This window comes from Boleophthalmus pectinirostris, unplaced genomic scaffold (assembly GCF_026225935.1).
Source record: "Boleophthalmus pectinirostris isolate CB_2022bp ecotype Guang Dong unplaced genomic scaffold, ASM2622593v1 HiC_scaffold_10, whole genome shotgun sequence".
NCBI classification, from domain to species: Eukaryota; Metazoa; Chordata; class Actinopteri; order Gobiiformes; family Gobiidae; genus Boleophthalmus; species Boleophthalmus pectinirostris.
Genome location: NW_026570971.1, coordinates 11,224,561 through 11,249,608, shown reverse-complemented (window position 1 = coordinate 11,249,608; position 25,048 = coordinate 11,224,561). Strand labels below are relative to the sequence as shown.

Below are 25,048 nucleotides of genomic sequence, written 5' to 3'. Positions count from 1 at the left end.
CTTCAAAAACCCATTTTAGACCATCCCTAGTTTTGGATTCTTCAATTTTGTAACTTTATAAAATGTTGATGTATAGAAAACAGGTTGAATTAGGCGCCCGTTGCCCTCTGCTGCTGACACCAGGGATAGGGCTTTTTTATTTCATTTAAAAATATAGGAAAATATTTAAAAAGTATACTATGAGACCTTGAATGGAGAAGAGTGGGCTGGTGCATGCCAAAGCCATAGGTAAATGCTACAATAGTGATATAAGCAGAAGGTTTACACGCGTGGGCCGGGTGATTCACAGAGGCATCCCCTGCATGACGGGAGCTCTTCGGCTAAAGCCTCCCTCTCCTCCCACACACTTGTAAATGTTGTGAGCCTGTTGTTTGGGTGTTGTTAGCTGACGTTTGATTCCGGGGATGAGCAGGCGTTGTGTCATCCCAGTATCAACAGAGCTTCGTGTTGCCTCTCGTCTTTCGGGTGGAATGTGAGTCTGGAGGTGTTTCCGGCTCCTCTGCTCGTGCGGAGGGTGACTCAGCCTCAGGTGTGGCTGCTGCTCACAGGAGCTTTACGGCCTGTTGTGGTAACAGTGAAAGGAGGACGGCCGGGCAACGGAACTCCAAAACAATCCTCCTCCAGTGAGAGCGAGAGGACCAGCCCTGCCCCACGGCTGTGTGAACAGGTGTGTGACAGAAGAGGCTGCTGCATACACACATACATGCAGACTGCAGCCTGATGGACACTGGGACAGCCTTTATATGGCCTGTCTGAGCGGAGCTGAGCGGAGCTGAGCTGAGTGTTACAGGAGAATCAGGTGAACATTTCCAAGCTCATCATCTTGTGTTATTTCAGCTCCACGTCCTAAAGCCTCAAAGCCCAGAGAGTGCCCCAGTGTGTGCCTCAGGATGTGAGCGGGAGAGAGAGAGAGAGGGATTAGGTTAAGGATCAGTGCGGAACATTCTCACTCCACAGAACCCTGTGTGCATGAGACCTCCTCAGGTGTGTGAGCGCATACATGTGCTTGGACTGAATGGAAGGGATTTAAGGATATAAAGAAGAGAAAAATAAGGTCTCACTGTTCAGTGAGCACAAACCAGTCTGAGAACAGAGCAGTGGAAGCTGGCAGGAAGCAGCTCAAAGTCAATGCTTTAAAAGGGAACAGACTGACATTGGTCATAGAGCTGCACTTTCCATTGAAGCCTTTAATGCTCTTCATTTTAGGTTGAAAGCGTTCAGTTTATTTTGTTTGAGGTCAGCCAAATTTGTAAGATTAGCACAGGAGATAATAATAGCGTTGTAAATCTGGCATGTCTTTGTTGTTTGGCTGGTTCCCAGCCTGAGCCTGGGGCTACGCTAACACAGGTTACAAAGCTTTCAGCAAGGCAGGGGTCAAAGGTCAAAGGTGACTTCCTGTACTCACCCACGTCTAGGATATCCAGAGTGAGCACGTCAGACACTTCCCAGCCCAGCTGGTTGGAGGCCTCCACCCAGATCTCGTAGGGTGTGAACAGATACAGGTCTCTGGTGATGCGACAGGCGTAGGGCTGACCTATGCTGTAGTCCTCACACTTCTTCTCCTCATCGTACCACCTGCGGCAGCACAAAGCACAAAGCACTGTCTGTATGTCTCTAACCGCAGAGGACAATGCTCTGATGCCATGAATGGAGTCAGCCCCCTCCTGATTACAGCCCATGTGAAAGCCATTGCTCACATCAGATTGGTTCCAAATGAAATACTGGTTTTCTCATAAAGTTTAACTTGCATGAACAATAGGCTTTACCCTCTGGCTCCCAATATGAAGTGGAGTCTGCCAAAGAGATCAAGCTATGATTGGATATTTTATCCTCTGTCCAGCTCCTTCAGTTTATTTCATGTTTGTGAGACATTTCTCATAGTACAATAAATATAATAGTACAATAAACATAATGGAGCAGAATAAACGTGCACTTGTACTTGAGAGTCTAGTGTGTAGATCCTGTGCTTGAACTTGAGGGTGTAGTGTGTAGTTTCTGAGTTTGTATTTGAGGGTGTAGTTTGTAGTACCTGCGCTTGTATTTGAGGGTGTAGTTTGTAGTACCTGCGCTTGTATTTGAGGGTGTAGTTTGTAGTACCTGCGCTTGTATTTGAGGGTGTAGTTTGTAGTACCTGCGCTTGTATTTGAGGGTGTAGTTTGTAGTACCTGCGCTTGTATTTGAGGGTGTAGTGTGTGCTGATGTTGGTCTCTCCTCTTCCCCCTGGGGCCCAGCTGCAGGTCAGGTCTTTGGTGTTCCTGGACCAGCAGGTCAGAGCCACTGGCTTCTGTGGAGGCACTGCACAAAGAAAACAAGGCAGGATTTAGAGCTGTGTTCACAGCTCAGCTGTATGTCTAAAGCATTTTAGGTATGCAGGATATTTAAAGAAGACCAGAAGAGTTCATGTTGTTAGTTGTAGTGTAGAATGACAGAAGATGTGGAAACGATAACCCAATCCCTGCCTTTGTGCCTGTGGCACAGACCCCTGCCAGCTCTGATTATGTGTGAGAACACAGGCTTCTAACACCAGCAGAGGAGGGCTGCTATTACACGTACCTCTGTGCTCTCAACTGACTTTATGGGAACACTCCCTGTGTGGTGCCCTCTGAGGCCACACAAGTGTAAAGTAACTCAACAATGACTTCTAGCTTCGGAGCCACATCACAAGTATGTTTTGTGTGGTGTATAAAGAGAGTACAGAAAATGACAGAAGTTAGAAGAGGACAAAAAGCCAATGTCTTACTTTTGGAAAAACAGGAATGTATTATGCAATGGTGTCTACAGGGGAACACAGGTTCAAGGGTGCGTGGGTGTATGCACATGTCAGGCATATAGCTGATGAGTGATAGTGCGAGTAATGGACCACACAGGTGGTCAGAGCAGTGACACAGCAGAGCCCCTCACAGAGGAGCAGAGGGCACACACTACACAACATACAGCCACAGCAGCCCTGCTGCACAAGCGTTTGTCTGTCCTGGTACACCTCAGGTCACCTCAGGAGTTCAGACCTAGGACATTGTCATCTTCTATGTGTCCAGACCATTAGAGGAGAGTCTACAGCAGACTTCAGCAGAGCTCATGCACCCTTCCATACAGTGTGGGACTGAGTGATTAGAACATGCTCTGGTCAGACTAGACTTACTGCCGACGTAGAGGCAGGAGCCGGCCAGGATGTGGCCCTTGTGGTTGTGACACACCAGGTTGTCACCAGACTTTTGGCTGGAAGCGTTGAGTCCTACCAGCGTCACACTGAGGTTGTTGGGGCTGAGCACTCTGTACAGAGAGCTGGCCAGAGGCTGGCCGTTCAGGGTCCAGAACAGAGAGCTGGCATGCACCCCCAGCTCAGGGTGCACCCAGCAGCTGGCCGTCAGGTTGGAGCCCATGCGCAGGACAGGATCCTGGGGATAGATGGAAGCCATATCTGGACACACAGAGACGCACATGTCACTAAAGTTTAACCATGGCTCTTCCACACAGTCTACTGCAGCCATCTTCGAAACCATATCATAAATGTCCACATCTTAAAATGGAGTAGCCTAAACGACAGAGCCTGCAACACTTTCCACTGTCTTTCCTCTCAGTGTGACTGTTCACCCAAAATGACTGCTCATTCCCCGTCTTAAAATACATTCAGCCTATTTTTATTTGAGAAGCTTCACAGGAGTATTCCTCCACTGTGGTGATCAGAACACACCAAAGACACACGCCTATAGGCCTTGTATTTCTCTTCATTAGTCTGAGCCGTTGAACATCCTGATCTGTAAAGTATGTGTCATACACAAAAACAACAAAGCCATATCACATTGATCACATTCATGAGTGAGGGCTTCCTCTCTGGAGTTCACTGACATTTAAAGATCATTTCCGTATAAGGCATTATTATGATCATAAATATTAGTCGCACAATTATGTTGGCTGTCAGTTTACACAAGATTTACGGCTTGAACATCAAATTTATGGCCTGCTATATTCTGCGGGCTCGTGTGAATCGCAAGGCAAACAATAAGAACAAAGTGAGCGTGATATGAGAGCAATAAAAACATAATATACAGTTATGCGGTTAGTCATAGTAAATATGTGAGTGGCAGCTGCTGCAAAAGCAAACTCATTACTCTTACTTACTACAATAGTGCACTGCTCAGAAAGGGTTTGAGCGTTTACTCAAAGATAAAGGTACAGGAAACTAACAGAACCGTGCAACAAGTCCTGAATAAAAACTATACACGAACTAGGACTGTCAATAGTATCAAAATCAGATATGAATTGGTATTAAACTAGATACTCATTTGAGCAAGCATTGATACTGCAAGAAATGGCATTAACAGGCCGAAATTTTAACTTTCCTGAACAGTTTTAGTGTGATTTACAATGAAAATAACATTCTATTACTTAAAAAGGAACATTTTTATCCTCACTGTAGTATTGTAATTGGTATCGAGTATTGAGCCAATTCATTAGTATCGAAATCGAGTTTGAAATTTTAGTATCGTGACAACACAAGTGGTGAGTTCTTCAAATTCCGTTGGACCAATACTGAAAGCCCATTGGTCCATTTAGCAGATTTGGAAGTAGAACACGTTAGCGACTAGGATTAGTATAACCCAAATGTAGAAGTTGATTATTTTTCCCTACACAGTCACCAATCGACGTTGTTTACTGTGGTTAATGAAAAAAATACGAAAAATAAATAGGCAAGCTGCATTAGAGATCAGGACGATATCATCAACACAATAACTAACTCCATTTGACATTAATTGTATATTTCTACTAAATATTACCATATGCCTGAGAGACTGTTCATGTTAAAGAGACAGTACAAAATTTTGGACATAGGACCTCATTTCCTAGTGAGCCAGAGTGCTGGAGATGTGTGGAGTCACTTTTTTAAATATTCCATCCAGTCCTTGTATTTGCAGAGGTCGCTGGTGCTAGGCTAGTGCATGTCAATGGTCATAGTTATCCTGCCACTAAAAACAGACTTACCCACTCCACAAAAACACCCGAAGCAAATCTATTATAACGCCAGACTGTCAATGTAAATGTCTGTGTTGATAGAATCATTTTAAAAAAGTAAAACCAACCTTGCATTTGAAGGATTTATGTTTGAGCTGCAGCAGTGAGTTGTACTTCCTGATAGAAAGCTTGGCAGCGGCGGACTGATATATGAGAAAATAGTCCCTCAACATGTGACGATTCATGCGATGCAAGGTTAGTTTTATTTCAAACATTATTCTATCAACACAGATATTTACATCGACAATCTGGCATAATAATATATTTGCTTTGGGTGTTTTGTGGAGTGGGTAAGACTGTTTTTAGTGGCAGGATAACTATGGCCATTGACATGCACTAGTCTAGCACCAGCGACCTCTGCAAATACAAGGACTGGATGGAATATTTAAAAAAGTGTCTCCACACGTCTCCAACACTCTGGCTCACTAAGAAATGAGGCCGTATGTTCAAAATTCTAAAACTGTCCCTTTAATAGCTAAAAGTCCATGAGTGACAATTGCACATTGTGGTTCTTACCTAAATTTTGTCTATTCAGGCACCTGTAGTCTATTTGGGAAGCTCAGTTTGAGATTTTTAAGCTATTAAAAAAATAATAATAATAACAAAAATAAAATAACAAAACTACAAAAAAATGTTCAGTTTGTTTCATTACGTTGATCTTAATAAAGATGCACCGATACTGACACTGGTAGGGATGTAACGATATCCAAATCTCACAGTACGATATTAACACGATATGCATCTCATGGTACGATATTTATTGTGATATTTTGAAGAATATAATTGTAGATGGGACACTTTTTTGCTTTTAAAATACCTTGACACGATTTTGATGTGAATTATTTCCGTCATAATCCCAAGAATTGAAGTAAAAAACATATCTCTTCATGTTGTCTGCACTGAAATGAATCATGGGATATGTAGTTCCCGATGTTTATAAGCTGTTGCTGCTATAAAAACAATGCATTTAAGCAAAGGAACTTATAATTCGATATATTGTGACAGCCCACGATATTGTGAGACTTTTGACAATACGATATCACCCTAGATCCCTAGATGCTGGTATTGAATATCGATGCATATACCGAAAAATTCGCTGGATCAGGTATCAGTTACACGATACTGGTTAAATTGGTGCGATTGAACTATTAATTTACAGGCTGATATTGGCTTAGAGCGTCAATAAACTTTTAAAGCTGTTCAGTAGTAGATTTGATGGACCAATAGCAACACAATCGGATCTCTTGTGTGATAAGTTAACTTTGTTTTGAGGAAATATTGACTATTTCCGTCTCTACGCTGGTATCGTTTAATATCGGACACCGGCAAATCCTGAGGCAAAAGTTTCAACATCGCTATTGGACCTGAAAACGCTGGATCAGTGCGTCCCTACATCTTATATACAACCCCGAGCACTATAGGACTACTAATACACGCTACTCCAGAGTCATACAAGCGCTCACGAATGGTATTTCTCATCACTTGGTAGGCCTAAGTGAAGCGGACCAGGATTAGCCCGTAATGCGCTGATCCCGCTGAATAACAAGCCGGGTTTATTTGTTCCACGCGGGAGGAGACACTGGTCCGGACAGCCCAGCGCCGGCAGCCCTCAACCTCCTCCGAGCAGTTCAAACGCGGCGCTGAGAGACACAATTACAAGTGTTTATTGTCCCTGTGCGATGCGTTCGATGACAAATGAGCGAAGACACGGCGTTTGTTTGGAGAAGCTGCGGCCTCCTCATCACGACACAGTAGACGCCCAAGGAGGAAATGGACACCTAAAACAGCAGCACGCTTTGGGTTTGTATGCTCTGAAAACGTCTGTGGATAAAGTGTGTTCAAAATGGAGTTACGTTACGTGTAAAATAAAGTGATAATGCGATACGGTTAGCAAAAGTATCGAAAACCAGACGCTGAAACTAGTATCGAAACTCATTTAAGCAAGTATCGCTACTGGAAACACAAAACAAAACACATAACTGGATAAAATTGTACTTTTCCTGAACCGATTCATCTTGACTTTTATTAGAACTAGAGTAAGACCACATGGTGCAATAAACAAATACTAAAAGCTTGTGGTATTACAATACTGTCTAAAAAAAGCTCTCAAAAAGACCTTTTGTGTATAAAAATCAATCTTGAGTATTGAGTCTATTCAAGTTTCATTTCATTTGTTTCATTTTATTTATTTGTTTGAGCAAGGTTAAACAAAATCAACAACACAAACAAAAAAACAAAACAAGGATATGTAAATGTACATATTTGGGACCTGGTGCTCAAAAGGTAAAGTAAGAAAAGTTTGAAACTGAAATAGTATCGTGACAACACTATAATGTTCTGATGATATTATGGGAATCCATCGGAAAGGTGCTAAATGTTACTGTAAATGCCGTGGTTAAGGTTAAAGTATCGCAAAAAACGTAAATGGATTCCAAAATGAAAAAGAATACAGACTTAAATTTTGATCCATAATACACTTTTAACTCGAAGCGTTCAGCGTTCAACATGTTTACCTAAATTTGGTTAAAAATGCACTTTAACAATTTACAGTATCAATAATTGTTCGACTAGTTGACTAATCGACTACTAAAATAATCATCAGTTGCAGCCCTAATGATGGCAACAACACTAAGTTAAAGTTAAATGTAAAACTGTGGGTAGTGTTTGACCATTTCAGTATAGAATGAAAAGGTTATAAGTGTAAATTTCATCGTTTTGCTCAAGAAGAAAAGTAAAGAGCCGGGGGTTACAGTGCAAGTTTTAGTGCCGTCAGTATTAAAAAAATAAATATTATAAACTTACGATGCAAAAAACAGGCTTTCTCTGAGACCAAATCATCATCAAAAACACCTGAATTTAAGTTTTATATCATGAAAAGTAAGTAACAAGAGAATAATATTTTCTAAAACGACAATATATCATTTCAGTTTTTAGAAATTATAGATGTAAATTGCTCCGGAAAAGCTGCTCTGTGGTGCAGTTTTAAACATTTTCCGACAACGTGCTCCTATTAATGTTGTCACAATGCTAAAATTTCAAACTCTTTTATACTAAGGAAAGGACTTGAAGCTAAAATATGTTCTCTTTAGACAATAGGACAACAAAATAATAGTATTTACTTAGACATTGCCATGTGGTCTTAAGATAGCTGTGATAAAGATCAAGACCAGTCTAAAACTATGCAGGACAGTTCCAAGTGTTGCATATTTTTGTGATTCTAAATTGTACCAATACTCGCGAAAAAGACTAGTTTTAGTGTCGTGTAGCATCCGTTAGTATCTGGGCATCGATTTCTGACAACGCCATAACCCCGTAAACTCAAAACGTCCTTTAAGCCCAGGTGAAATAAACAACTCTTCTGTATATTTCCTCACACTTCCTTTCCAAACCCACACCTCTCCATTGTACGGCGGATTATCTGGGCTCGTTCTCATTGATGTTTTGACACACACGTTTGAGCGTAAGCCTTGCCTTTTTTTGTACTGTCAGTTCTCCCAACGGCTGCTGTCATCGTTGCCTGTTCAGAAAGCACAAAGCCCGACTATCCTCCACTGAGCCCCACAATAGACTCTACATGCGCAACATTCGGAGGGGCAGGCCAAGCCAAGTGGGAGAAGTCACGCAACATTTAGTGACAATGGGCCATGCGAAACAACCTAAAGAGATGGAAGGATAGGTTTTATAGTCAAGCAGAGGTATTGTGCTAACTGTGGAGGTTGCCGTGTGGAGAGAACGGACAGCTACTTAAAGTGATGTCGGAGCGGAACATGTTCGGGCACGATGAAAAGCAAAATGGACGAATTTGAAGGCTTTTTGGGCAGGGCTGGGTTACATTACCGAGAATCTGTTTCGAGAATTATTTCAACATTTCGATGAGTAAATAGTTTAAGTGTGGTAACCGTCACTTGCTTGCACGCTACCAGGGTGAAAGCAGTGTTTTTTTCCTACTGAAGTGGGACAATTCCTAAAACATGCTAAGAAGGTATGTCTAATGAGTCAAAAACACGTCACACTGCTTGACATAAATATAGATTTGAGATCATTTTTTGACTTAAATATAGCTTTAAATTCAAGAGAAAACAATTTTACTTTTTCTTTTAACTCTCCCTAGGTGACTATTTCAATATATTTGTAATTTATGTTCGATAAACTGCACTATTTTAAAGATTTGGGATTGAAAAGGTGATTCACGTGCTTTCAGATGAATAATAATTTTACGATTTCAAAATTTTTATTTCAAACTAACAATCTCGCTACAATACGAGGCGATGTTATGTTCTGAGTAGACTTTTTGTGCGCAGATATAGATAGATTTGCGATGTGATGTTTACAATAAAAGCCATTTTAACTTAAGAGTTCTCAATTTTGTCAACGTTTTTCACAATTTTGACTCTACAAAACATTGTGTAGCTTAAATTTTGTGCCATACTCAACGTATTTAGGTACAAAAAATCAAAATAAAGTAGATTTCCAGTTTAGAATTGTTTCCTTATTTGGACTAAAGGTCACACAACCAACTATTTGGCATTTGCAACCCTCGCCAAGCTTGTGTACGCCAGCTCCAATTACTATAACACACAGGGCGAAAGGTAAGACGAACAATCCATTATGGCAGTAAATAAAATGTAATGAGCAATTAGGGGCAGCCGTAAACAGCGGGAGGCTTTCTGATCGGGGGCCCCACAGTCTCCTAAGGGCCCCTCCAACTACATTCACTTTTACTGGCCTCAATGAGCTACCATAGGCCCCAGGATCACCATAAAACTTAATCCGACTACTTAGCTTTGATTTATGCGCGTGCGTCGGGTTTGTCCGCTGCGTAACGCTCTCCCCATGTCACAGTGAGGTTGTAAAACGCGCCGAAACCATGTGGTAAAGGAATTATGGTGGGACCTGTTGAAATTGGGCCCAGCGGGTGCTTCCTCGGGCTACAAGACGTCAGCTGAAGAACATTCATAACCGGGGCCTGTCACTGGACCAAGCCATGCGGTGGTCGGAGAGCAAAATATAAGAAGGCATTGTTTTGTATCGAGCTCCAGTGCTGCAATGTTACGAGTTTTTAGGTTTAAAACGGTGTCGAAACTTGCTGAATTGTTTTAACATTTTTGAAAAGTTGTGTTTAAATATACTCACTGTCTTTCTTGGGGTGTATGTGTGTTTATTTTCTTAAATTAACCCCAAAAAAACACTGACGCAAATTACGCTACTGAATTATTTTGATTTGGAGATAAAATCGTTGGATAAAATTGGAAGTAAACTAAACACAAATCTGATAATCCATGTTTTGTTGTAGGGAATTCCTGTTCATGAAATTAAACTCAAACTTTGATTTTTGAGCACATTAATTTATTTCATTTATTTTGTTAGTTTTTTGTAATTTGGCCCTTAATGGTTTCTGTATCTACAAAGAAGATCGTATGGATATTATAAAGCTATATTACACGGTATGTTACAAAAAGAGTGTTTATTAAATAATATTGCAAAAATACAACATTTCTGCACAGATTTTAGAGTCAAATTGCAGTTTCCCAGCGTGTCACGAGCCTAGTAGTAGTGTTAGTTGTAGTTAGGGTGTCGTAGTGCTACCTCCTGACCTCTCCGTGGACCGTAGCGTACATCCAGAGCGCCGTACTTACGTGTGGACAGTGTTAGCACGCCGGGGATCTGCAGCATGGGCAAAAGCAACACTAGATCCAACCACACGACTTCCATTTTCCCAAACTTAGTCCCGAAAATTGAGTTGCGTTCCTCTCCTCGCTGTTGTTCGGATGTCGCCGCACCGATCGCCTAAATTACGCACAGAGGAGAGAGCAGAGAAAAGCACAAGCACAGTTCAGAGTCAGTGTTCCGGAGTAGGTGAAGCGTCCGAGCCGAAGTGGAGAAGCGCCCTGCGGAGTGTGACCCAGTGGAAAAACTCCTCCTGTCGAGAATCCATACGGCGGCGCGTTACGGCAAAGACGGAGAAAAGAGTGCGTCTATCCCGCCCTGGCCGCTTCTACTGCCTTTTTAAAGCTTCCTACAGCTAAATCATGGACAAGTTGATCGTTTGGCCCCTCCCTCCCTCGCTCCCTCCGTCTCACCCCCTTTTCCTCGGCCCGTCTCTGCCCCAGCCTCTCTCTCTCCCTCTCTTTCCTTCTTTCTCTCTCCTTCTCCTTCTCTCTCTCTCTCTCCAGCCCTCCGCAGTGATGATCAGACGCTCACTCACTTTCACCTCTGCACTGTCTGTCTGACAAACTCATTGTAGCTGTAGTTTCCATGCCTCGGGTCTTGCGCTGTTACGCACGATAACGTAGGTTGGCCCACGTTTTCTCGGTAGAAATGCGATTAGTTTTTATGAATGTAATACCTTTTTAGCATATTATTAACAAGTTTTAAAACGATAATAGGACAAATTTGCAACAAGTAAACACAGTTCGAGTCGAATTTTCACAACTTTATTGCAAAAAACGTTGAAAATGTAGCCTAATTTACGCGTCTAAATATGCAAAATTGCAAGGAAGCACTTTGAAATTAAAACTGAATGTGCAATATGAAACTTTTCTAGCCACCAGCTAAGAATTATTGCTTTGTCTGGAATGTTCCACAGTATGGCATCGACTATCTCTTTGGAAAAGAGCAGGTTGCGCCAACATGCCAGTCAAGTTACAGGTCAGATCTCTGGAGAAGTGACCCCACTGGCAGAAATAATGCGTGTTTTTCAAGTAATTCCTTTTTTTTTAGCAGTTATAAAACGATAATAGGACAATTTTGCAACAAGGAAACAAACTTCAAGTTGAATTCTCATAACTTTATTGCAAAAACTTTGAAAATATAGGCTAATTTACGCGTCTAAATATGCAAGATGTTAAGGAAGCAATCTAAAAAAAATTTAAAAAGTGCACTATCAAACTTTTCTCTTGGAAGTTTCACTGCCAGCTTCTGTTTATGGAAGAATTATTGCTTTGTCTGGAATGTTCCACAGTATGGCATCGACTATCTCCTTGGAAACGAGCAGGTGGCGCCAACATGCCAAGTCAAGTTACAGGTCAGATCTGTGGAGAAATGACTCCACTGATAGAAATAATTCATGTTTTTCAAATAATACCTTTTCAGCAGTTATAAAACGATAATAGGACAAATTTGCAATAAGTAAACACACTTCAAGTCGAATGATCATAACTTTATTGCAAAAACTTTGAAAATATAGGCTAATTTACGTATCTAAATATGTAAGATTTTAAGGAAGCAATCTGAAATTTTTTTAAAAAGTGCATTATCAAATTTTCTCACGGACGTTTCGCCACCAGCTAAGAATTATTGCTTTGCCTGGAATGTTCCACAGTATGGCATTGACTGTGTCCTTGGAAACGAGCAGGTGGCGCCAACATGCCAGTCAAGTTACAGGTCAGATCTGTGGAGAAGTGACCCCACTGACAGAAATAATGCATGTTTTTAAGGTGTTCTTGAGCAATAAAAACATCTGTAATTGAATAATCTTAAAAAATCTTAAAGGATCTTAAAGGTCCCATATACGACCATTTACCGATCTATGTTTTAATGTTGTTTTCTCAGCACAAAAATAGACTGGAGTTGTGTTTTGTTTCATTCACACATGTTTAACACACAAACTCTGCATATTTAGGTGAGTTCTTCTCTCAAACAGAAAATACTCAGTTCCACCTTGTGATGTCATGTGGTAATACAGGAAGTGCCACAGTGCTTATGTTTTTAAATGCCATACAGTTTCACCTTTTTCATTTGTGATAATTTCAGCCCTGGAATTAGCAATCTCTACAAAACAAAAGATAAAAAGCAGTCGTTAACTTGAAATCTACTGCTTCATGACATCACAAGGTGGAACAGAGTATTTTGAGTTTTGGAGATGTAGACAGACTAATTAACCAGGATTACTCAGACATCTGTGAATGAAAAAAAAAAAAAACCCACAACTTCAGGTTTGTTTTTGATGAGTTAAAGGCATTATAACATGTCTTAAAGCTCAGAAGAATCCAATTTGCATAAAATGTCACACACCTCTGACTGTAATGCATGTCTCTTGTTCCTTGTCTTAAAAAGTTTGCTTGAAATTGGAAATAAAGTCCACTCTGTGAATTTAAAAGTTGGGTAGATTATAAATAGTGCTCTTAACAATACTTCAAAGTATTACATTAACATATTTAGAACTCCATGTTACATTTTTATTGAAAATGCAATATAGTACCTAAAACAACGGAATAAACATGTTTCATAAGATTTACTTAAACTCATACATTTTTGATGGTCTGAGTCTCCCTTCCCTTTGTTCTCCATGCTACATCACTCTAGCCAGGTTGGCACCAGCTAGTGCCTCCGCTCAATTTCATTTCTCTCCAGGGACTAGGTCAGGAATCAGAATACACTAGACGGTTCACAAAAACCCTGTAAGTGTGAATCCGGGCATCAGCCAATCAGCGAAGAGACATATATTCTGTGTTGGTAACGATTCCCAAGATCCAGGATGTAAAGCCGGAACAAAGAGAATGTTTGGTGAGTTTTATCAAAGGGAAAGATGTTATTGCCCTTCTTCCTACGGGATTTAGGAAAAGCTTAATATCCCAGTTATCCCCGTTAGCGTCGCATTGCATAAGTCACGACCAAATAGCAGCGATTGGTTAAATTAAAAAGTACCCGCCTACTATTCAGAGAACGAATTCTAACACTGCAAGGTCAGACAGTTTCTACGAAGTGAAACCGACTGATGAATCAGGCTGACGTCACTCCCCCTTCATAGCGCTATCACAAACCAAACAGTGTGTATCCCGCTAATGAAACTACTGCACATCACATCAGGTTTGTGAAATTGTCGTGCACAATTTTGTATCATGCTTTTTTATATTTATGAAGAACTGCATGCGTGACGTTGGCTTGTGGGTGGAGCACTGGACAGAATCTCACAGCTAACCATAATGAGGGTTTGAATAGGGCCCAGGAGAGATCGCTAAATTACTCAAACATGCACCGATGATGTCTAAAACCTCCACAGGCATGTTTATGATAAGGGAACATTATAACATGGTACAAAGCTAAAAAAAAAAAGCATAATACACCTCTTTAATACAAACTGACAAAGCGCACCATAATCCCATCACATCCGTTGGGTTCAGCCGGCGAGTGGGAGCACAGACATGGGCCCATTGACAAAGACCAGTGAGGAGCATAAATCCAGCCAAGTGCCACTGTGTTGTACAAGTTCATCACTTGAATGGGCGCTGTGACTAAAGCCTGACTAATGGAGGTCCCAGTGACATGCAGTTAGCAGCAGTTAGTCAACAGGGGGCAGCGTAAGCCATCACCCCCTCCCTGCCGGCGCACACAAGACACTGTGGTTCATTCTACTGCCTTCCCGCTCACAGCTATAGTTCAGAAAGTCCAGTAAATGGGATCGAGTGTGATAGAATGTCTCCTTGTTGTCGTCTCTTTCCGGACAAATCATCTTGACCTTTGACCCCTGGTGTGTCAGCGACAGTGACTGAATAGGTTATAACTTTGGCATCCTGAATGGACAAAAAAAGAAGTCAGTCATTGGTGAATTGCAGAGTAATGTCATTGCCCCTTTTGTACATGATGCCCATTTTGCATCTTTAGTTAACTGCACATGCATCAATAGAAAGTAACTGTTTTAAAATCATTTACAGTATTGGCAGATTTTTAAGTATCTCCACCAACATCCAATATCTGTATTGGATCAGTGCATCTCTATCTGTAGTGTCCATGCTATTAAAATGGTGAAGATCTCACTAGAATTAAAGGTCTATTAGATGGCTTGTTGGCAACATGTAGTGAGCCCCATGTGTGATTAGTTAGTTTGGGGGTTTGTGTTAAACATAGAAAAACAAAGAAGTTTAGCTAAAGGAAATGGTACGGAAAGGACAATGACAGTAAACATAAAACTAGTGAGGTATGAGTAGCCTAAAGCTGCGCTCAGACCACAGAGTCAAAAACATACGGGACGCCTCTACTTGGACGCCTTTGTATTTGAGGCAGACGCCTTCATCAGGCGTCTTGGACGCTGTGGACAAACATCAGGAGAAAAACACACACGTCCAGGGTGTCTGTTGCAATCTGTGAGTGCCTTGTTCCCCAGTCTTTCTGTGAAAGATAACAGAGCAGGATGAGAAAGCTGCTTTAGTGTATTTATTACATAAAACCATCAGCGGAGGCCATCGGCTCGGCGGCAGCATTTATAGATTTTCGTTTCTGGCTTCCAGGTCTTTTTCTTTTTCTTCTCTTTCTTCCGGATAATGACGTCGCTATGTCATTGGAGAGTAGTCCTCGATTGGTTGACACGACATTCAGCACCAAAAGTTCAGCCTCTTCAACTGAACGAGAAAGACATGACGTGCCAACGCCAGATTGGCGCTGCACTGCCACCTGAAGACGCGCCACAGAAACGCCAATCACCATGTGAGTTTGAAAGCTTGGGTCATGCTTGCAAGCCGGACAGACCTCCAGCGAGATAATCTGACAATGATCCTGTATCTTTAAAATCTAGAGATATGTTCCTATTTTATGAACTGTTCCCTCAGCCAAGTGGATGACAGCCCAAGTTGCTTAAGACACTGTAAATGGGTCAAATGTAGTGGACAAACTATGCAATTTCCTGATCTGTTTTAAAGTTGTTTCCTCATCAAATACATTCCAGGAGTTGTGTTTTTTGCTTTGTTCACACATGTTTAACACACAAACCCTGCATATTTAGGCTGTGCTCTCCTCTCAAACACTTCACTGAATCATTTGGATAATTTCAGCTTCATGACACAAGGTGGAACAACAGAGTATTTTGAGTTTTGGAGATGTAGACAGACTAATAAACCAGGATTACTCAAACATGTGCGAATGAAACTAAACACAACTCTATGTTTGTTTGTGAGGTGATAACAACGTGGCTAAAAGCTTACTACACAAGTCACATGTGCGGAATATAGGACCATAGACATACTGTTGCTTTGTCTGGAATGTTCCACAGTATTGCATTATACTTAACCATATTGTGTTTATTTATCTAAAGGTATTTTTATTGCAACAAAAATGCTTCACCTGCGTATAAGTTCAGTGCCATACAGTGGAGCATTCCAGGCAAAGTGATAACACCATAGAGACACCCAAAAGTTACATCAGCCTGTACGTGATTTTAAAAACGTGGGGTGCCTGGGGCGAGACTTATTTTGCTCAAATACATGGGGGGAAAGAAGCGGACACAGGCAATTGAAACTTACAACACAACATTTCAACACACTGCGCAAAATCAACTGAACCAAGTCGACTGCAATGAGACAGACAAACTAATCAGGAGGTCTCCCCGCCGTACCCACAATCCCCGGCTCAGCTCTGATCCTCCGCCCCGGCTGATTGGACCTTTTGAAGAGGTCGGGACCACCATGGCACCCCACGACACCCCGCCTGCACCCCCGCTCCTGCACCCCACCCGGTCCTGCGTGGGGAATTGTGTGTGTGTGTGTGTGTGGTTGTTAAGTTATTGCTTCCATGATTACACGTAGGGGCTTGGTTTCTATTGAGGACGAAATAAAGAGCAACTGCATAATGAGAGAAAGATGTCTGGGTCACGGTGGATTGAAGCAGGGCTATATTTTGGCATTAGAAGGTGAGCGCCGAAGTCTGGCTTGGACTGGCAAACTTCAGAATAAAATGTTGTAGTGACTAGTAGGCATATTGGCTTAAGTAGGATACATTTTCTTAGCCAGGCTGGCGCCACCTAGTGCCTCCGCTTAATTTAATTTCTCTCCAGTGACTAGATCAGGAATCAGAATACACTAGACGGTCTGCAAGAACCCTGGAAGTGCGAGTTCGGGCACCAACCAATCAGCGAAGAGTCATACATTCTGTGTTGTCAACGATTCCCGAGATCGAGGATTTAAAGCGGGAACAAAGAGAATGTTTGGTGAATTTAATCAAGGGGAAAGACGTTATTGCTCTTCTTCCTACTGGATTTGGTGCATTACATACGTCACGACCAAACAGCAGCGATTGGTTATATGAAAAAAAAAAGTACCCGCCTACTGTCGAGCGAACAAATCCTAAAGCTGCGAGGTCAGAGGTTTCTACAAAGTGACACGGACTGATGAATCAGTCTAACATTTTCTTGCTTAAAGGTCCTATATTACGCAAATTTGACTCTTGTGAGCTTTTAGCCACAGTGTTAGGAGTAACACATTATAAAAGTAACGAATTACTGTAATGTATTGATTTTTGCAGTAATGAAATAGCCTGATTCATCAGTCGGTTTCACTTCGTAGAAACCGTCTGACCTCGCAGCGTTAGAATTCGTTAGCTCGACGGTAGACGGGTAATTTTTTTATTTAACCAGTCGCTGTTATTTGGTCATGACGTATGTAATGCGCCGCTAACGGGGCTAACTGGTATATTAAGCTTTTCCCAAATCCCATAGGAAGAAGGGCAATAACGTCTTTCCCCTTGATAAAATTCACCAAACATTCTCTTTGTTCCGGCTTTAAATCCTGGATCTCGGGAATCGTTGCCAAAACAGGATGTATGGCTCTTCACTGATTGGCTGGTGCCCAAACTTGCACTTCCATGGTTTTTGCGAACCGTCTAGTGTATTTTGATTCCTGACCTACTCGTTAAAGAGAAATGAAATTGAGTGGAGGCACTAGGTGGCGCCAGCCTGGCTAGAAATGTAAGGCATTACAGGGGAAAAAATGGTAATTGGTACAAATGTCAGTAACGCGTGCATCATAATGCTTTCTTAACCTGGATTGAAGTGGTGGGTTTTTCGTTTTTCTTCATACAAATTCGCTAAATTCACTACGATATCAGCAGCAGTGAAGCGCCATTGTTACAGTCCTAAATGTCTGGATGGGTCCGGAGGTGTGCCCGTGTAGACCGTCGGGTGACCGCGGGCGAAAAGACGTAAACGTTTTAAACTTTACCGCTCTGGAGGGTGGTTTCAGATTTTTACATTTTTAAGCCTCAAAAAAGCCTTCACCGTCTAAACGAAAGGCACTTCCGATAAAATATTTTGTCGGTTTTTACCCGCAAGTGTTCTCGTGTAAACAGGCCCTGGGTTTGCACTAAAAATTGTCTCAACTCGACTCTGTTCCTCTTAAACCGCTAAGATTGTTATCCGGGCTATTACATCATGTTAGAATCTTGTTACATCATCAAAAACACACCTGGAGCTGTGTTTTGTTTCATTCACACATGTTTGAGGGATGATTTATTATTAATTAGTTGTCATCTCCAAAGCTCAAAATGCTCTGCTCCACTTCGTGATGTCATGAAGCGGTAGTTTTCAAGTTATCAGCTCCTTTTACCGTTAGTTCAAGGCTGAAATTATCCATTTTAGTGAATGGGAATCACCACATGACATCGGCAAGGTGGAACAGAAGATCTATGCAGGGTTTGTGTGTTAAATGTGTGAATTAAAATAAAAAAAACAACCCCAGGTACTAAGTTTGTGTTGAGGAAACAACATTATAGTGTAATATGGGCCCTTTAATTACAAGTTAGAATTCCGTAAGCCTGTTATTTTGTAGATTAGCTCAGAAGACATCATTTTCAACGCTTTAGGCAAAGAGGCGTCACCCGGTGTTCACCCAAGCAGAACTAATTGCTAGACTAATAAAAAAAACTTAGATCATCTAGTGTGTTATTTTATTTTGGGTGAGGTAGTCTGTAACACTTCGGTTTAAGGGGCATGTTTTATTTGACAACTAAGAGAGCTTCCTGTTAAAGTATACGCAACATTTGTAGGACTTTTTCCCCTTTTTCCCATTAAAAAGATAAAATATTAAGGTTTTAAATTGTTAATCGCTATGGTAACAACAGCATTTTTCATCGTTCTGAAACACATGGAGACTAACCATGACCTACAATAAACTAATAAGCAATGAGGCAAAAAAAAAAAAAATGTTGTGTTTCTGTAATGTTGGATTTAAGTTAGATGATTTCTGTAGTATTAACTCTCCACTAAAACCAACACAAACAAATCCACCAAAGTACAATTAGTGCTGTCAAGCGATTAAAAAAAATGAGAGATTAATAAATTATGATCTGTAATTAATTAATCTAATGAATCTCTTTTTTAATCTCACCTAAAAATTGCTGAGAAAAGCTTCAACTTGAGGTATTTTCATTTGAATTCATTATTACATTATTTTCATACTATCATTAAAGTTTTAAAGTATAGTATTAAAGTAAGTATTATTAAAGTATCATCATTATTACTATTACTAATCTGCATAAATAAACTCAACTTTACAACATATGAACATCACCACTCTAGAGCCACATCAGCCCGTTTGACATTATAATGTGTTTAATGCAGATTTATAAGTCTCATAGAAACAAAACTTAAAACCACATGGCTAATTTGCATAAACTAAGTGGAGAAAAAAAAAAAAAAACACTCTTGTGCGCTGATGCGGTTCAGCTTCTACTAAAAGACACGACTCAGTGGATTATAGATGTTCTTTCTGTGACAGAGGGGTGTTCTGCTGAAGGTGAGTCTGTTCTGTGTCTGTGTCGCGATGTTTTCAGAGATCAGACGTGTGCATGGTTTATCGCAGATGCGGCGAGAACGGGAATGAAAATTAGGCTACAGTTCTTTGCGGGAGCGAGCGGAGCAGGACTGCACAGTGCGAGACTGTGTCCTAACAACACATAAAAACAGATTTTATAATAAGGCAACTCACATACAGAAACAGTAAAATTAGAGATTAAAAATAAGATTAAAAAACATAACACGCTAAATATAACTGTAATTAATTTGACACCCCTAAGTACAATATCGTCCAATAGCAACAAGCTAGTAAGAAGAGATAGACCAATAGACATTTTCACAACAGTCTAAAGTGTACGGAACTTACAATTAATACTTTTCTATGGCAAAATGTCTGTGGAAATGTCTCGACTACTCTCCACCAGCTTCATAAATCTGCCCCATCACCAAATCTTCAACCAACAAGGTCCACAAAGGATAAACATTCTACCATAAATAAATTATCCACAACTATCAAGGTAAGAAAGACGAAAACTTAAAGGCGAACAACGACGACGCATTAGTGAACTATTTCCGAGCAAACATGTAATCTGTAAACATCTGCAGCATTCGAACTGCACAAATCTCTCTGTCTGTGCTAATATCGACATCATGAAATCAAAGTTACTTATGTTTTATTCATGACCATAACGTTACTTTTGCTCAGAAGTAGTTTAATAATGCGCCGTCGTTGTTCGCCTTGAAGTTTTAGTCTTTCTTACTGTGATAGTTGTGGATAAATTCTTCATGTTCATCCTTTGTTGACCTTGTTGGATGAAGATTTGGTGATGGGGCAGATTTATGAAGCTGCTGGAAAATACACCAGACATTTACACACACATTTTGCCATTTGCATTAACCAGAAGTTCTGCAAACCTTACGACCTTTGTAAAAAAAAAGTCTATAGGGGCCACTATTTGGTAGATGCGTTTGTAGTCAATTAAAATGGTATATTTGGGGAAAAATATACACTGCCATTCAAAAGTTTGGGGTCACCCAGACAATTTTGTGTTTTCCATGAAAAGTCACACTTTTATTTACCACCATGAGTTGTAAAATGAATAGAAAATATAGTCAAGACACTTCTCTTTCTACTCTGGTTAGAGCCTTTTGTGCTGTTCTCTGAAGGGAGTAGTACACACCGTTGTAGGAAATCTTCAGTTTCTTGGCAACTTCTCGCATGGAATAGCCTTCATTTCTAAGACCAAGAATAGACTGTCGAGTTTCACATGAAAGTTCTCTTTTTCTGGCCATTTTGAGCTTGTAATTGACCCCACAAATGTGATGCTCCAGATACTCAACCTGCTCAAAGGAAGGTCAGTTTTATATCTTCTCTAACCAGCTAAACTGTTTTCACCTGTTCTAACGTGATTGCACAAGGGTTTTCTAATCATCCATTAGTCTTCTGACACAATGAGCAAACACATTGTACCATTAGAACACTGGAGTGACAGTTGCTTGACATGGGCCTCTATACACTTATGCAGATATTGCACCAAAAAACAGACCTTTGCAGCTAGAACAGTCATTTACCACATTAGCCACTGCATAGAGTGTATTTCTAATTAGTTTAAAGTTATCTTCATTGAAAAAAACAGTGCTTTTCTTTCAAAAATAAGGAAATTTCTAAGTGACCCCAGACTTTTGAACGGTAGTGTATATCCTAATCCACACTATATATATCGGCCAAAAAGTATCGGCAGACCTTATTGGCCATCGGTTTCCCTGGATTCTAATCAGTCGGAATCAGACATGAAAAAACAAAACAAAAACACATTGGTCTATCTCTTCTATTGACTCTTGTGAGCTTTAAACCATGTTATTATGTTGTTATCTACATCTCCAAAGCTCAAAATGCTCTGTTCCATGTCATGAAGCTACCTTTAGTTCAGTAGAGATGGGCAATTCCAGGGTTGAAGCACCTCCTGTATTACAGCACGACATCACAACATTCACCACATTCAGTTTGAGAGAAGAACTCAAACTAAATATGCAGAGTTTGTGCGTTCAACATGTGTGACTGAAACAAAACACAACTCCATATATGTTTTTGACAAGGAAACAACATTATAACATAGATCAGAAAATAACGTAATATACTGTAGGCCCTTTATTGACCCGGGACAGTCCAGGTTTTGAGCCCAGTCCTAGCAGATTTATCCAAAACCAGTGATTTGTCCCAGTTTTATACAAGAAATTTCCCAGGTATCTCTATTTTTGACCAGTTTGATCCCAGTCACCAGTAAAAAAGAGGCATACATTGTCATTTGTGTAGGTAAAATATAGAAAAGCTGCTTAAAAATGACCAAAACACAAAGAAAATGTGACTATACTGACTCACACGTTAGTCTCTGCATAAAAAGTGTTACTTATTTACGCACTCCTTTCACAATTTTATTATTACCAACCACCAAAAAACAGTAATTTCCCAGTTTTTATTTTGAAATTTTTGCTTATTATGAATTTGTTAGTAATTAGTAAGTGGTCCTGAGAATGAAAGTACAGCTCGTATATATTCGTTGGTCCTGACTCCTGAATAACCTCTTAATCAACAACTAAAACACTTGCTCATTTGCTGCCCCTTTGTGGCAGGAGTTGATATCTGTTTCAGAGATTTTTTTTGTAGCCTAAATAGGTGACCAGATTTTTAAATTTCTAAACTGGGACACACCGTTGTTGGGATGTTTGGTATAAATAAAATTATGAAAAGACCGTGTAACATTGTGCGTTCTCGTGTCATGATCTGAGGAGTTTCTGTTGTGCCTTTTTATTTATTTATTTTGCTTTATTGTCATTTGCAAAGAGAGTTTTCTGTATTTTGGTTAAACAAATGACGATTTATGTTCCTCTTTACTGTTGGCAAGGATCAGATTAGTCGAGAATTGTAATAGTCCTGTTTTAGTCCTGGTTTAGACCTGATGTAAGTCCTGGTTTAGTCTTAGTTTAGTCTTGGTTTAGACCTGCTGTAGTCCTGGTTTAGTCTTAGTTTAGTCTTGGTTTAAACCTGATGTAGTCCTGGTTTAGTCTTAGTTTAGTCTTAGTTTAGACCTGATGTAATCTTAGTTTAGTCTTGGTTTAGACCTGATGTAGTCCTGGTTTAGACCTGATGTAGTCCTGGTTTAGCTTTAGTTTAGTCTTGATTTAGACCTCATGTAGTCCTGGTTTAGTCTTAGTTTAGTCTTAGTTCAGACCTGATGTAATCTTAGTTTAGTCTTGGTTTAGACCTGATGTAGTCCTGGTTTAGTCTTAGTTTAGTCCTGGTTTAGACCCAATGTAGTCCTGGTTTAGTCTTAGTTTAGTCCTGATTTAAACTTGATGTAGTCCTGGTTTAGTCTTAGTTTAGTCCTGGTTTAGACCTGATGAAGTCCTGGTTTAGTCTTAGTTTAGTCTTGGTTTAGACCTGATGTAGTCCTGGTTTAGTCTTAGTTTAGTCCTGGTTTAGACCCAATGTAGTCCTGGTTTAGTCTTAGTTTAGTCCTAGTTTAGACCTGATGAAGTCGTGGTTTAGTCTTAGTTTAGTCCTGGTGTAATCTTAGTTTAGTCCTGGTTTAGTCTTAGTTTAGTCCTGGTTTAGACCTGATGTTTTCCTGGTTTAATCTTAGTTTAATCCTGGTTTAGTCTTAGTTTAGTCCTAGTTTAAACCTGATGTAGTCCTGGTTTAGACCTGGTTTAGACCTGATGTAGTCCTGGTTTAGTCTTAGTTTAGTCCTGGTTTAGTCTTAGTTTAGTCCTGGTTTAAACCTGATGTAGTCCTGGCGTAGTCTTAGTTTAGTCCTGGTTTAGACCTGATGTAGTCCTGGTTTAGCCTTAGTTTAGTCCTGGTTTAGACCCAATGTAGTCCTGGTTTAGTCTTAGTTTAATCCTGATTTAAACCTGATGTAGTCCTGGTTTAATCTTAGTTTAGTCCTGGTTTAGTCTTAGTTTAGTCCTGATTTAAACCTGATGTAGTCCTGGTTTAGTCTTAGTTTAGTCCTGGTTTAGACCTGATGAAGTCCTGGTTTAGTCTTAGTTTAGTCCTGGTGTAATCTTAGTTTAGTCCTGGTTTAGTCTTAGTTTAGTCCTGGTTTAAACCTGATGTAGTCCTGGTTTAGACTGAGTGTAGTCCTGGTTTAGACCTGATGTAGTCCTGGTTTAGTCTTAGTTTAGTCCTGGTTTAGTCTTAGTTTAGTCCTGGTTTAAACCTGATGTAGTCCTGGTTTTAGTCTTAGTTTAGTCCTGGTTTAGTTTAGTTTAGTCTGGTTTAGACCTGATGTAGTCCTGGTTTAGTTAGTAGTCCTGGTTTAGACCTGATGTAGTCCTGGTCTTAGTTTAGTCTGGTAGTTTAGTCTGGTTTGGACCTGATGGTCCTTAGTCTTAGTTTAGTCCTGGTTTAGTTTTACCTGGTTTAGTCTTAGTTTAGTCCTGGTTTAGACCTGATGTAGTCCTGTTTTAGTCCTTAGTTTAGTCTTGGTTTAGTTTAGTCCTGTTTAGTCTTAGTTTAGTCCTGGTTTAGACCTGATGTTTTCCTGGTTTAATCTTAGTTTAATCCTGGTTTAGTCTTAGTTTAGTCCTGGTTTAGATCAAACTGGTCAAAACTGGAGACACCTGGAACATTTCTTGCATAAAACTGGTACAAATCAGTGGTTTTGTGTAAATCTGGCGGGACAGGGGGACACAGGGATCAAAACTGGGACTGTCCTGGGTCTGATCACACTAAACCCAAGAAAGAACTGATCACGTCTGAGTTTGTGTGTAGAATCTGTGCGTTGTGTAAGTATCAGTGAGTCTGTCCCTGTGTTTGTCTGTGATCCTCAGAGCTGCAGGACCTTTACTCTGCAGCTCCGGACCCCCTCCCCACATACTTCTCTAAAGCCCCTATAAGAACCCTGGCATTCTCCACAATAATGCATGACAGATGTACATCAACCATGCTCTCTCTCTCTCTCTCTTTCTCTTTTCTCTCATTCTCTCTCTCTCACCCTCTCTTTTCTCTGTCTGTCTCTCTCGCTGTTTTTCTCTCTCTATAACTCTCTCATTTCTCACCAACTCCCCCCCTCTCTCTCTCTCTCTCTCTGTTTGTCTCCTTCTCTCTCACACTATCTCTGTGTCTCTCTCTATTTCTCACTCTCTCTCTTACTCCCTCTTTCTCTCTCTATCGCTCTATTTCTCTCACTCTCTTCTATTTCTCCCTCAGTCTTTTTCATTGTCCTATATTATATGTATTTCGCTCTATATATTTTTATCCCTCTCTGCCTTTCTTTCTCTCTCGTTCTCTTTTTCTCCCTCTCTCTCTTTCATTCTCCCTCTTTTTCTCACTCTCTCTCTCTTCTTTATCCTTTCTCTCTTTTCGCACTCTCTTTCTCTCTATTTTTCTCATTCTCTCTTTCTCTTCTTTCTCTCTCCCTCTTCTCTCTTTCTTTCTCTCTCCTCTCTTTTTCATTCTCCTCTTTTTCTCTCTCTCTCTTTCATTCTCCCTCTCTTTTCATCTCTCCTCTCTCTCTCTCTCTTTTTCTCATTCTCCCT

At 40.5% G+C, this 25,048-nt stretch overlaps 1 protein-coding gene across 2 annotated transcripts in view; it reads right to left on the bottom strand.

The window, feature by feature from the left end:
• crlf1a (cytokine receptor-like factor 1a) overlaps positions 1–11,027 on the bottom strand; it is a 44,328-nt gene extending 33,301 nt beyond the window's left edge. For both annotated transcript variants that reach the window (XM_055156780.1, XM_055156774.1), the window contains exons 1-4: positions 10,647–11,027; positions 3,140–3,418; positions 2,166–2,295; positions 1,406–1,575 (exon numbers count right to left, since the gene is read on the bottom strand). In XM_055156780.1, coding sequence (XP_055012755.1) covers positions 1,406–1,575; positions 2,166–2,295; positions 3,140–3,418; positions 10,647–10,722 — 655 coding nt within the window. In that variant the 5' untranslated portion in view covers positions 10,723–11,027. The remainder of the gene's footprint in view (positions 1–1,405; positions 1,576–2,165; positions 2,296–3,139; positions 3,419–10,646) is intronic.
• Between the last annotated feature and the right edge of the window lie 14,021 nt (positions 11,028–25,048).